The 13,941-nt window shown below is 42.8% G+C and overlaps 1 protein-coding gene across 1 annotated transcript in view; it reads left to right on the top strand.

Moving 5' to 3' along the window:
- Window positions 1-579: 579 nt before the first annotated feature.
- LOC146423484 (POU domain, class 2, transcription factor 2-like) overlaps window positions 580-13,941 on the top strand; it is a 33,527-nt gene continuing 20,165 nt past the window's right edge. Inside the window, exons 1-6 of the mRNA XM_085044625.1 lie at window positions 580-784; window positions 6,523-6,579; window positions 7,238-7,272; window positions 7,851-7,889; window positions 8,750-8,839; window positions 11,140-11,328. Of these exons, the coding sequence (XP_084900751.1) occupies window positions 757-784; window positions 6,523-6,579; window positions 7,238-7,272; window positions 7,851-7,889; window positions 8,750-8,839; window positions 11,140-11,328 (438 nt within the window). The 5' untranslated portion in view covers window positions 580-756. The remainder of the gene's footprint in view (window positions 785-6,522; window positions 6,580-7,237; window positions 7,273-7,850; window positions 7,890-8,749; window positions 8,840-11,139; window positions 11,329-13,941) is intronic.

The following is a 13,941-nucleotide window of genomic DNA, read 5'->3' as shown; positions in this document are numbered from 1 at the left end:
GCTTCCTGGAGGCGCCGGGAGCCCCGAAATCCCCCGAATTCACCCCAAAATTTACCCCAAATTTACCCTAAAATCCTCCCCGAATTTACCCCAAAATTACCCCAAAATCCTCCCCGAAACCCCCCGAATTTACCCCAAAATTTACCCCAAAATTACCCCAAAATCCTCCCCGAATTTACCCCAAAATCCTCCCCAAAATTCCCCTAAAATCCTCCCCGAATTCACCCCAAATTTACCCCAAAATCCTCCCCGAAATCCCCCAAAAATTCTCCTAATTTCCTCCCCAAAATTCTTCCCAAAATTCCCCAAATTCCCCCCGAATTTACCCCAAAATCCTCCCCGAAATCCCCAAAATTTACCCCAAATTCACCCCAAATTTAAATCCCCAAAAATTTCCCCCAAATCCTCCCAAATTGACCCCAAAATCCCCCAAATTCACCCCAAAAATCTTCCCCAAATCTTCCTCAATTTCCCAAAATTTCCCCCAAAATTTCCCCCAAATTTCCCTAATTTTCCCCCAAAATCTTCCTAAAAACCCCAAATTTTCCCCAAAAATTCTCCCCAAATTCCCCCAAAATTCCTCCAAATTCCCCCAAATTCCCCCAAATTTCCCCAAAATTCCCCAAATTTTCCCCAAAATTCCCCCAAAATTCCCCCAAATTTCCCCCCAATTTCCCCAAATTTCCCCAAATTCCCCAAATTCCCCCAAATTTTCCCAAATCCCCCAAATTTCCCCCAAATCTCCCAAACCTCACCATGGTGAACTCCAACCTTTGGGCCGCAGGTAGTGGGGAGAGAATTTGGGGATTTTTTGGGTATTTTTTGGGGTTTTTTTGGGATTTTTGGGATTTCTTGGGCTTTTTTTTGTATTTTTTGGGTTTTTTTGGGTGTTTTTTGGGATTTCTTTTTGGTTTTTGGGGGTTTTTTGGGTGTTTTTTGGGATTTTTTGGGGGTTTTTTGGGGATTTTTTGGGGTTTTTTGGGTTTGGGGTTTGGGATTATTTGGGGGTTTTTTGGGGATTTTTTGGGGTTTTTTGGGTTTTTTTTTATTTTTTGGTGATATTTTTGGGATTTTTTTGGTTTTTTGGGGGTTTTTTGCGATTTTTTGGGATTTTTTTTATTTTTATTTTTATTTTTTTGGATTCTTTTGGGGTCCAGCCGAAGATCCTGGAGTGTTTTTTGGGGTTTTTTTGATGTTTTGGGGAATTTTTGGGGTGATTTTGGGGTCATTTCGGCGAATTTTGGGTGATTTGGAGTTATTTGGGGTCATTTGGGGTGATTTTGGGTGATTTTAACTGTTTTTGGGGAGATTTTGGGGCAATTTGTGTGGAATTTGTGTGAAATTTGGAGGTTTTTGGGTGGAATTTGGGGTGATTTGGGTTTATTTTGGGGCAATTTTTGGGGTTTTTTGGATTTCTTTGGGGTGATTTGGGTGGAATTTGGGTAAAATTTGGAATTTTGGGTGGAATTTGGGTAAAATTTGGGGTCATTTCCCGGGAATTTGGGGTGATTTTGGGTTATTTGGGTGATTTTGGGTTATTTGGGGTGACTTGGGGCGATTTTGGGATGATTTTTGGCGATTTTACCTCTTTTTGGGTCATTTTGGGTCACTTTGGGGTCATTTTGGGGTAATTTTGGGGTCATTTTTGGGAGATTTTAACTGTTTTTGGGTCATGTTTGGCAATTTTACCCATTTTTGGGGTGATTTTAACAATTTTTAGGTCTTTTTGGAGTGATTTTTGGTGATTTTTAACCATTTTTGGGGTGATTTTATCCATTTTTGGGTCACTTTGGGGTCATTTTGGGGTAATTTTAGCTGGTTTTGGCTCACTTTGGGATCATTTAAACAATTTTCGGGGTGATTTTAACCATTTTTGGGTCATTTTTTGGTCACTTTGGGATCATTTTTACTATTTTTGGGGCGATTTTAACAACTTTTGGGTCATTTTGGGATAATTTCTGGTGATTTTAAGCATTTTTGGGTCATTTTGGGATCATTTTAACCATTTTTGGGTCATTTTTTGGGTGTTTTTTTTCGATTTTAACTATTTTTGGGACAATTTTCGCCGGTTTTGGGATAATTTTCACCATTTTTGGGTGAATTTTGGGTGATTTTTTAAATTTTTAACTATTTTTGGGTCACTTTGAGGTAATTTCTGGTGATTTTAACCATTTTGGGGTCATTTTTGGGTGATTTTTTTTGAATTTTAACTATTTTTGGGGTGATTTTAACCATTTCTGGGGCGATTTTAAGCATTTTTGGGTCATTTTGGGATAATTTCTGGTGATTTTAACCATTTTTGGGTCATTTTGGGATCATTTTCACCATTTTTGGGGCGATTTTCACCTTTTTTGTGTCATTTTTGGGTAATTTCTCGCGATTTTTCCCATTTTTGGGTCAATTTTTGGGTGTTTTTTTCCGATTTTCACCATTTTTGGGGCAATTTTAACCATTTTTGGGTCACTTTGGGATAATTTTCACCATTTTTGGGTCAATTTTTGGGTTTTTTTTTCGATTTTCACCATTTTTGGGACAATTTCCCCCATTTTTGGGTCACTTTGGGATCATTTTAACCATTTTTGGGGCGATTTCCCCCATTTTTGGGTCATTTTTGGGTCACTTTGGGATCATTTTAACCATTTTTGGGGTGATTTTAACCATTTTTGGGGTAATTTTAACTATTTTTGGGTCATTTTGGGATCATTTTAACCATTTTTGGGGCAATTTTCACCATTTTTGGGTCATTTTGGGATCATTTTCACCATTTTTGGGGCGATTTTAACTATTTTTGGGTCACTTTGGGATCATTTTAACTATTTTTGGGTCATTTTGGGATCATTTTAACTATTTTTGGGTCACTTTGGGATCATTGTAACCATTTTTGGGGCAATTTTAGCTATTTTTGGGGCGATTTTAACTATTTTTGGGTCACTTTGGGATCATTTTCACCATTTTTGGGGCGATTTTAACCATTTTTGGGGTGATTTTAACCATTTTTGGGGTGATTTTCCCCATTTTTGGCTTCACTCCACCCCAATTCTCTCCATTTTCGGTCAAACCGAATTTCTCTTTTTTTTAAAATTATTTTTTACAATTTTTGGGTTTTTTCCTCCCAAAAAAACCCCAAAATCGGCGAAAAGGAGAAGCGAAAGCGGCGGGTGGGGGAGGGGAGAACCCGAGCCGCCCCTCCCCCACCCCGAGTGACTCATTATGCAAATGAGGGTGGGGGAGGGGCGGAGAGAACACCCAAAAAAAAAAAAAACCCAAAAAATCCACCCCGGAAAGGGTTAAACTCCCGGATTGGAGGTAATCGGGATTTTGGGGGATAAATTTTGGGGGAAATTTGGGATTTTTGGGGATTTTGGGTGATTTGCTGACGGTTTTGGGTGAAATTTGGGGGATTTTGGGTGATTTTCGGCGATTTTTTGGTGTAATTTTTGGCGATTTTTGGTGATTTTTCTGCCTTTTTTTTGGGTAATTTTGGGGATTTTGGGTGATTTGGGATTTTTTTAGGGCGATTTTGGGGGAAATTTTGGGATTTTTGGGAGGATTTTGGGGGATTTTCTGACTTTTTTGGTGAAATTTTGGGGATTTTGGGTGATTTTCTGCCTTTTTTTGGGTGTAATTTTGGTGATTTTCTGACTTTTTTGGGTGAAATTTTGGCGATTTTGGGTGATTTTCGGCGATTTTGGGTGATTTGGAATTTTTTTAGGGCGATTTTTGGGCAAATTTTGGGGGAAATTTTGGGATTTTGGGAGGATTTTGGGGGATTTTGGGTGATTTTCTGACTTTTTTGGGGTAATTTTGGCGATTTTGGGTGATTTTCTGAGTTTTTCGGGTGAAATTTTGGGGATTTTGGGTGATTTGGGATTTTTTTAGGGCGATTTTGGGGGAAATTTTGGGACTTTGGGAGGATTTTTGAGGATTTTGGGTGATTTTCTGCCATTTTTTGGGTGTAATTTTGTCGATTTTGGGTGAAATTTTGGGGATTTTGGGTGATTTGGAATTTTTTTTAGGGCGATTTTGGAAATTTGGGTAGATTTTGGCTAATTTAGAGTGAATTTTGGTTGATTTGGAGAGAATTTGGGTTCAATCTGAGCGATTTTGGGGTGATTTGGAGCAATTTTGGGCTTCTGGATTTTTGGGGTAATTTGGGGGTCAAATTTGGGACAATTTTGGGATAATTTTGGGACAATTTTGGGGCCAATTTTGGGATAATTTTGAGTTGATTTTGGGTCGATTTCAGGCGATTTTGGGATGATTTTGGGTCAATTTTGGGCTGATTTTTGGGTTAATTTTGGGATTATTTTGGGCTGATTTTGGGTCAATTCTGAGCGATTTTGGGGCCAATTTTGGGCTGATTTTGGGATTTTTTGGGCTGATTTTGGGGTAATTCTGAGTGATTTCGGGGCGAATTTTGGGCTGATTTTGGGGATAATTTCTGGGCTGATTTTTGGGCTAATTTTGAGGCCAATTTTGGGCTGATTTTGGGTTAATTTTGGGATGATTTCTGCGTCGATTTCAGGATGATTTTTTGGATTATTTTGGGCCAATTTGGGGTTGATTTTGGGGTAATTCTGAGTGATTTTTGGGCCAATTTTGGGATTATTTTGGGTTAATTTTGGGCTGATTTTGGGATGATTTTGGGGCCAATTTTGGGATTATTTTCGGCTAATTTTGGGCCAATTTTGGGATTATTTTGGGCCAATTTTGGGCCAATTTTGGGATTATTTTGGAATAATTTCTGGGCCAATTTTGGGCTGATTTTGGGATGATTTCAAGTTGATTTTGGGATAATTTTGGGCTGATTTTGGGTCAATTTCAGGCGATTTTGGGTTCATTTCTGGGCCAATTTTGGGCTGATTTTGGGATGATTTCAGGTTGATTTTGGGATATTTTTGGGCTGATTTTGGGGTCATTTCTGAACCAATTTTGGGCCAATTTTGGGGCCAATTTTGGGCTGATTTTGGGTCAATTTCAGGCGATTTTGGGATATTTTTGGGTCAATTTCGGGTTGATTTTGGGGCCAATTTTGGGTTGATTTTGGGATCATTTTGGGATCATTTTGGGATCATTTCTGGGCAAATTTTGGGATGATTTGGGGATATTTTTTTGGCTGATTTTGGGCCAATTTCAGGTTGATTTTGGGTTATTTTTGGGATGATTTTTGGCTGATTTCGGGTTGAATTTGGGGCCAATTTCGGGTTGATTTTTGTGATATTTTTGGGCTGATTTTGGGACGATTTTGGGATTATTTCAGGTTGATTTTTTTGGGCTGATTTTGGGTCGATTTCAGGCGATTTTGGGATTATTTTTGGGCCAATTTCGGGTTGAATTTGGGATGATTTCAGCGATTTTGGGCTGATTTTGGGGCCAATTTGGGGCAAATTTTGAGTTGATTTTGGGTTAATTTTGGGGCCAATTTTGGGCTGATTTCAGGATTTTTTTGGCTGATTTTGGGTCGATTTCAGGCGATTTTGGGCCAATTTTGGGCTGATTTTGGGTTAATTTGGGGCCAATTTCAGGTTGATTTTGGGCTGATTTTTGGGTCAATTTTGGGTCAATTTGGGGACAATTTTGGGATAATTTTGTGCCAATTTTGGGCTGATTTTTGGGCTGATTTTGGGTTGATTTCAGGTTGATTTTGGGATTATTTTGGGTTGATTTCGGGATGATTTCTTGGGATAATTTTGGGTCGATTTCAGGCGATTTTGGGCTGATTTTGGGTCAATTTTGAGCCTATTTTGGGATAATTTTGAGATGATTTTGGGCCAATTTTGGGATAATTTTGGGTTAATTTTAGGATGATTTTGGGATGATTTCAGGATAATTTCTGGGCCAATTTCAGGTTGATTTTGGGATGATTTTGGGGTCATTTCTGAACCAATTTTGGGCTGATTTTGGGTTAATTTTGGGATAATTTTGGGGCCAATTTCAAGCTGATTTTTGGGCTGATTTTGGGTCGATTTCAGGCGATTTTGGGCTGATTTTTCGGTGATTTCTGAACCAATTTTGGGATATTTTTGGGATAATTTGGGGCTAATTTTGGGTTAATTTTGGGATTATTTTGGGATTATTTTGGGATAATTTTGGGCCAATTTCGAGTTGATTTTGGGATATTTTTGGGTTAATTTCGGGATGATTTTGGGCTGATTTTTGGGCTGATTTTGGGCCAATTTTGGGTAGATTTTGGGCCGATTTTGGGATATTTTTGGGCTGATTTTGGGATAATTTTGGCATAATTTTGGGCTGATTTTTGGGCTGATTTTTGGGCTGATTTGGGGTCAATTTGGGGCCAATTTCAGGTTGATTTTGGGCTGATTTTGAGTCGATTTCAGGCGATTTTGGGCTGATTTTTGGGTCAATTTTGGGACAATTTTGGGATAATTTTGACATAATTTTGGCATAATTTTGGGCTGATTTTTGGGCCGATTTTTGGTTAATTTTGGGCCAATTTTGGGCTGATTTTTGGGCCGATTTTGGGCTGATTTCAGGCGATTTTGGGTTTGTTTCTCCCCCCAGAGCTGAGGATGTCTAAACCCCTGGAGCTGGAGAAGGAGCTGCCGGGGGAGATCCCGGGTAGGGAACTGGGGATTTTGGGGACATTTGGGGACATTTAGGGACATTTGGGGACAATTTGGGGACATTTGGGGGAATTTGGGGACATTTTGGGACATTTGGGGACATTTTGGGGGATTTTTTGGGGGAATTTTGTGGATTTTGGGACATTTTTGCGGGAATTTTGTGGATTTTGGGACATTTGGGGACATTTTGGGACATTTTTGGGACATTTTGGGGACATTTGGGGACAATTTGGGGACATTTGGGGGGACTTTTGTGGATTTTTTTGGGTTTTGGGACATTTTTTGGACATTTGGGGACATTTGGGGACATTTCTGGGGGAATTTTGTGGATTTTTTGTGGGAATTTTGTGGATTTTTTTTGTTTTTGGGTCATTTTTGGGACACTTGGGGACATTTTGGGGATATTTTGGGGGAATTTTGTGGATTTTTTGGGATTTTGGGGACATTTGGGGACAAATTGGGTAATTTTGGGGCCATTTGGGGACATTTTGGGACATTTTTGTGGATTTTTGGGGGAAATTTTGTGGATTTTTTTTTGATTTGGGGACATTTAGGGTCATTTTAGGGACATTTGGGTCATTTTGGGGACATTTGGGGACATTTGGGGACATTTTGGGGACATTTGGGGACATTTTGGGGACATTTTCCCACAGAGACAGAAACCAATGGACCCGAAACAAACCACCAGGTGAGATTTTGGGATTTTTTGGGGATTTTTTGGGGATTTTTTGGGGATTTTTGGGGATTTTTTGGGGATTTTTGGGGGGTTTTTTTGTTGGTTTTGGGGGTTTTTTTGGGGTTTTGGGGATTTTTTTGGGATTATTTTGGTTTTTTTTTTTTTGGATTTTGGGGTTTTGGGGAATTTTTTGGGGTTTTTTGGGGTTTTAGGGTTTTTTGGGGATTTTTTTGGTTAGAGGTGTTTGGGGTTTTGGGGGTTATTTTGGGGTTATTTTGGGGATTTTTATTTTGGGGATTTTGGATTTTTGGGGGTTTTGGGGTTTTTCATGTTTTGGGGATTTTGGGGGGTTTGGGATTTTTGGGTTTTTTTTGTTTTTTTTTTTATTTTTTGGGATTATTTTGGGATTTTTTAAGTTTATTTTTGGGGAATTTTGGGGGTTTTTGGGGTTTTTTGGGGGGGCTGGACATCCCCCAGCCCCAAAATCCAGGAGTTTCTCCCCAAAAATGTTGTTTTTTTCCCCAAAAATGTTGTTTTTTCCCCAAAAATGTTGTTTTTTTCCCCAAAAATGTTGTTTTTTCCCAACTCAGGCTCAGCAGAACAAATCTCCCTTCGGCCCTGGAGGCAAGGTGAGGAACCTCCCAAAAATATCCCAAAAATATCCCAAAAATCCCCAAAAATCTCCCAAAAATATCCCAAAAATATCCCCAAAAAAATCCCAAAAATATCCCAAAATTCACCCAAAAATCCTCCCCAAAAATCCTGAAAATTCACCCAAAAATATCCCAAAAATATCCCAAAATTCACCCAAAAATCCTCAAAAAATCTCCCCAAATTCACCCAAAAATCTCCCAAAATTCAAAAAAAATCCCAAAATTCACCCAAAAACATCCCAAAAATATCCCAAAATTCACCCCAAAATCATCAAAAAATCTCCCAAATTCACCCCAAAATATCCCAAAATCACCCAAAATATCCCAAAAATCCCCCAAAAATCTCCCAAAATTCACCCAAAATTCACCCAAAATTCACCCAAAAATCTCCCAAAAATATCCCAAAAATATCCCAAAAATATCCCAAAATTCTCCCCAAAATTCACCCAAAAGTCTCCCAAAATTCACCAAAATCTGCCAAAATTCACCCCAAATCCCCCAAATTGTCCCCAAATCTGCCAGAATTGTCCCCAAATTGTCCCCAAAACTCCCAAATTGTCCCCAAATCCCCTAGAATTGTCCCCAAATTGTCCCCAAATTGTCCCCAAAACTCCCAAATTGTCCCCAAAAATTGTCCCCAAACCCCCAAAATCCCCCGAATTGTCCCCAAACCCCCTGAACTGTCCCCAAATCCCCCCAAATTGTCCCCAAATCTACCCGAATTGTCCCCAAATCTGCTCGAACTGTCCCCAAACTGTCCCCAGATTGTCCCCAAATCACCCAAACTGTCCCCCAATTGTCCCCAGCCCTTGTCCCCACCTGTCCCCTCCCCCCAGGTGACAGCCGCCCCCCCGGAGCTGCCCCTCCCCCCGCCCGCTGCCCCTCCCCCCACCCAGCTGCTGCTGGCTGGGACCCAGCTGGCCGGGGTGAGTTGGGGACTTTGGGGACATTTGGGGACATTTGGGGACATCATTTGAGACATTTGGGGACATTTGGGGGACATTTGGGGACATCATTTGAGACATTTGGGGACATCATTGGGGACATTTGGGGACATTTTGGGGACATCATTGGGGACATTTGGGGACATTTTGGGGACATTGGGGACATCATTGGGGACATCATGGGGACATTTGGGACATTGGGGATTTTTTGGGGACATTTTGAGGACATTGGGGACATCTTGGGGACATCTTGGGGACATTCTGGGGACATTCAGGACATCATTGGGGACATCTTGGGGACATTAAGGACATCGTGGGGACATCACTGGGGACGTTTGGGGACATTTTGGGGACATTTGGGGACATTGGGGACATCTTGGGGACATCACTGGGGACATTTGGGGACATGAGGGACATCATTGGGGACATCATTTGAGACATTGGGGACATCATTAGGGACATCATTGGGGACATGATTTGGGACATCTTGGGGACATTTTGGGTCATTTTGAGGACATTTTGGGGACATTTTGGGGACATTTTGGGGACATTTGGGGACGTTGGGGATTTGGGGACATCTTGGGGACACCATTGGGGACATTTGGAGACATTCAGGACATCATGGGGACATTGCTGGGGACATTTTGGGTCATTTTGGGGACATTTGGGGACATTGTGGGGACATTTTGAACATCGAGGACATCATTGGGGACATTCAGGACATCCTGGGGACATTTGGGGACATCATCAGGGACATCAGGGGACATTTCAAACACTGGGGACATCATTGGGGACATTTGGGGTCATTTGGGGACATCCTGGGGACACCGGGGGGGGGAGGGGCTTTGGGAGCTTCACTAACCTGCTGCCCCTCCCCCCGTGTGTCCCCAACTGTCCCCAAACTGTCCCCAAACTGTCCCCAAACTGTCCCTGTGTCACCTCGTGTCACCCGCGCCCCTTAACCCCCGCGCTGCCGTGTCCCCACCGTGTCCCCATCGTGTCCCCATCGTGTCACTGTGTCACTGTGTCACTGTCACTGTCACTGTCACTGTCACTGTCACTGTCACTGTCATTGTCACTGTCACTGTCACTGTCACTGCCGCTGTCACTCTCTGTCCCCTGTGTGTCGCTGTTCTCCTGTCCCTGTCGCTGTCCCCTCTGTCCCTCTCCGTGTCCCCAATGTCCCCAATGTCCTCTCTGTCCCCTCTCTCTCTCTCACTGTCCCCAATGTCGCTGTCCCCTCCCTCTCTCACTGTCCCCACTGTCCGTGTCCCTCTCACTCTCCCCTGTGTCCCCTGCTGTCCCCTCTGTCCCCTGCTGTCCCTGCTGTCCCTCTATCCCCGCTGTCGCTGTCCCCTCTCGCTGTCCCCTCTGTCCCCTGTGTCGCTGTCCCTCTCTCTGTCACTGTCCCCTCTCCCTGTCCCTCTCTCTGTCCCCTGTCCCCTGTCACTGTCCCCTGTCGCTGTCCCCTGTCCCCTGTCACTGTCCCCTCTCTCTCTCTCTCTCTGTCACTGTCCCTCTCTTTGTCTCTCTGTCCCTGTCCCTTGCTGTCCCTCTCTCTGTCGCTGTCGCTGTCCCTCTCTCTCTCTCTGTCCCTCTCTCTCTCTGCCGCTGTCCCCTCTGTCCCTGCTGTCACTATCCCTGTCCCTCTCCCTGTCCCCTCTGTCCCTTGCTGTCCCTCTCTCTGTCGCTGTCCCCTCTCTCTCTCTCTCTCTGTCCCCTCTCTCTGTCCCTGTCGCCCTGTCTCTGTCCCCAATGTCCCTGTCCCCTCTCTGTCCCTCTCCCTGTCCCCGCTGTCTCTCTGTCCCTGTCCCCTCTGTCGCTGTCCCTGTCGCTGTGTCGCTGTCCCCTCTCTCTCTGTCCCCACTGTCCCCTGTCCCTTGCTGTCCCCTCTCTCTGTCCCTCTCTTTGTCCCCTCTCTCTCTCTGTCCCCCTCTCTGTCTCTCTGTCCCTTGCTGTCCCTCTCTCTGTCCCCTGTCTCCTGTCGCTGTCCCCTCTCTCTCTCCCTCTCTCTGTCCCTCTGTCTCTGTCACTGTCCCCTCTGTCCCCTGTCCCGTCTCTGTCGCTGTCCCTGTCCCCTCTCCCTCTCCCTGTCCCCTCTCTCTGTCTCTCTGTCTGTCCCCTCTGTCTCTCTGTCCCCTGTCCTTGTCCCTCTCTCTGTCCCTCCCCCCCCCCCCCCCCCCCCCCCCCCCCCCCCCTTCCCTCTCCCTGTCGCCTCTGTCTCCCTGTCCCCTCTCTCTGTCCCTCTCTCTGTCCCCTCTGTCGCTGTCGCTGTCCCGCAGCTGGCGGCTCTGCTGCCCCCCGCTCTGTCCCCTCAGCAGCTCCTTTGTCACCAAGCTCAGCTCCTCGCCGCCGCCGCAGCCCAGGGGGGTCCCTGCGCCCCTCCCCCCCCCGGCGCCACCCCCGCGCGCCCCGAGGTGACAGCGGCCACCCCCCCGCTGCTGCCGGGGACAATCCAGCTGTCACCCCAGGTACTGACCCCAAATCCCGGGAATTTCACCCAAAAATCCCGAAAATCCCATAAAAATCCCATTAAAAATCCCGAAAATTCAACCCAAAAATCCCAAAAATCCCATAAAAATCCCACAAATCTCACTCCCGCCACCCCCCCGCTGCTGCCGGGGACAATCCAGCTGTCACCCCAGGTACTGACCCCAAATCCCCAAAATTTCACCCAAAAATCCCGAAAAAAATCCCGAAAATTTAACGCGAAATTTAACCCAAAATGGCAAAAATCCCATAAAAATCCCATAAAAATCCCATGAAAATCCCATAAAAATCCCATAAAAATCCCATTAAAAATCCCGAAAATTTAACACAAATTTTAACCCGAAATCATGAAAATCCCACAAAAAATCCCATAAAAAATCCAGAAAATTTAACCTGAAATTTAACCCGAAATAGCGAAAATCCTATAAAAATCCCATAAAAATCCCATAAAAATCCCATAAAAATCCCGAAAATTCAACTCAAAAATCCCATTAAAATCCCCTAAAAATCCCATTAAAAATAAAATTCACAAAAATCCCATAAAAACCCAAAATTTAACAAAATTACCTGAAATCAGAAAATCCCATAAAAATCCCATAAAAATCCCATAAAAATCCCATAAATCTACTCCCGAATCTCGGGGAAATCCAGCTGTCACCCCAGGTACTGACCCCAAAAATCCCATAAAAAACCCCGAAAATTTAACGCGAAATTTAACCGAAAATGGCGAAAATCCCATAAAAATCCCATAAAAATCCCATAAATCCCATCTTGCGGAAATCCAACTAAAACCCCATACTATCAAATCCCGGGAATTCAACCCAAAAATCCCGAAAATCCCATAAAAATCCCATTAAAAAATCCCGAAAATTTAACTCGAAATGGTGAAAATCCCATAAAAATCCCATAAAAATCCCATTAAAAATCCCGACAATTTAACCCAAAAATCCCGAAAATTCACCCCAAAAATCCCATAAAAATCCCGAAATTAAACCCAAAATAGTGAAAATCCTATAAAAATCCCATAAAAATCCCTTAAAAAATCCCGAAAATTTAATGTGAAATTTAACCCAAAATCGCGGAAATCCCATAAAAATCCCATAAAAATCCCATAAAAATCCCATAAAAAATCCCGAAAATTCAACCCAAAAATCCCCTAAAAATCCCGAAAATTTAACGCGAAATTTGACCCGAAATGGCGAAAATCCCATAAAAATCCCATAAAAATCCCATAAATCTCACTCCCACCACCCCCCCGCTGCTGCCGGGGACAATCCAGCTGTCACCCCAGGTACTGACCCCAAATCCCCGAAATTCAACCCAAAAATCCCCAAAAAAATCCCGAAAATTTAGCATGAAATAGCGAAAATCCTATAAAAATCCCATTAAAAATCCCATAAAAATCCCAAAAAAACCCAAAAATCCCGTAAAAAATCCCATTAAAAATCCCAAAATTTGAACCCAAAAATCAAATTAAAAATTCAAAATTTAACGCAAATTTGAAAAAACCCCAAAAATCCCATAAAAATCCCATTAAATCCCATAAAAAAACCCCAAAATCCCATAAAAATCCCACAAAAATCCCATTAAAAATCCCCAAAATTCAACCCAAAAATCCCCTAAAAATCCCGAAAATTTAACACGAAATTTAACCTAAAATGGCAAAAATCCTATAAAAATCCCATAAAAATCCCATAAATCCCATAAAAATCCCATTAAATCTCCTCCCAAACCCCTTCAGCTGCTGCCAGAGACAATCCAGTCTCAGACCAAATCCGGAATTAACCCAAAAATCCCGAAAATTTAACACGAAATTTAACCCAAAATAGCGAAAATCCTATAAAAATCCCATAAAAATCCCATAAAAATCCCATTAAAAATCCCATAAAAATCCCATAAAAATCCCATTAAAAATCCCGAAAATTTAACCCAAAAATCCCGAAAATTCACCCCAAAAATCCCCTAAAAAATCCCGAAATTAAACCCAAAATACCTAAAATCCTATAAAAATCCCATAAAAATCCCTTAAAAAATCCCCAAATGTCCCAAAATCCCCCTAAAAATCCCAACAGTGTCCCCAATATCCCAAATTTAACCCAAAATCTACCAAAATGAATCCAAAATGAACCCAAAAATCTCCCCAATGTCCCCAAATATCCCAAACATCCCAAAAGTCCCCAAATCCCCCAAATCCCCATTAATGTCCCAAATATTCCTAAATTCCCAAATGTCCCCAAATGTCCCCAAATCCCTAAATCCTCTATGATGTCCCCAATGTCCCCAAATCCCCAAATGTCCCAAATGTCCCCATTGTCCCCAATGTCCCCAATGCCCCTAAATCCCCATTAATGTCCCCATTAATGTCCCCAACTGTCCCTAATGTCCCCAAATCCCCTCAATGTCCCCAAATCACCATTAATGTCCCCAATGTCCCCAATATCCCCAAATCCCCTCAATATCCCCAATGTCCCCACTGTCCCCATTAATGTTCCCAATGTCCCCAAATCCCCAAATGTCCCCAAATCCCCAAAATCCCCATTAATGTCCCCAACTGTCCCCACTGTCCCCAATGTCCCCAAATCCCCCAATGTCCC

The sequence above is a fragment of the Lichenostomus cassidix genome, unplaced genomic scaffold, assembly GCF_008360975.1.
Source record: "Lichenostomus cassidix isolate B80296 unplaced genomic scaffold, HeHo_3.0 HiC_scaffold_37, whole genome shotgun sequence".
Taxonomy (NCBI): Eukaryota; Metazoa; Chordata; class Aves; order Passeriformes; family Meliphagidae; genus Lichenostomus; species Lichenostomus cassidix.
Note: the sequence above shows the minus strand (reverse complement) of the source record. Positions and strands in the feature narration are given on the sequence as shown.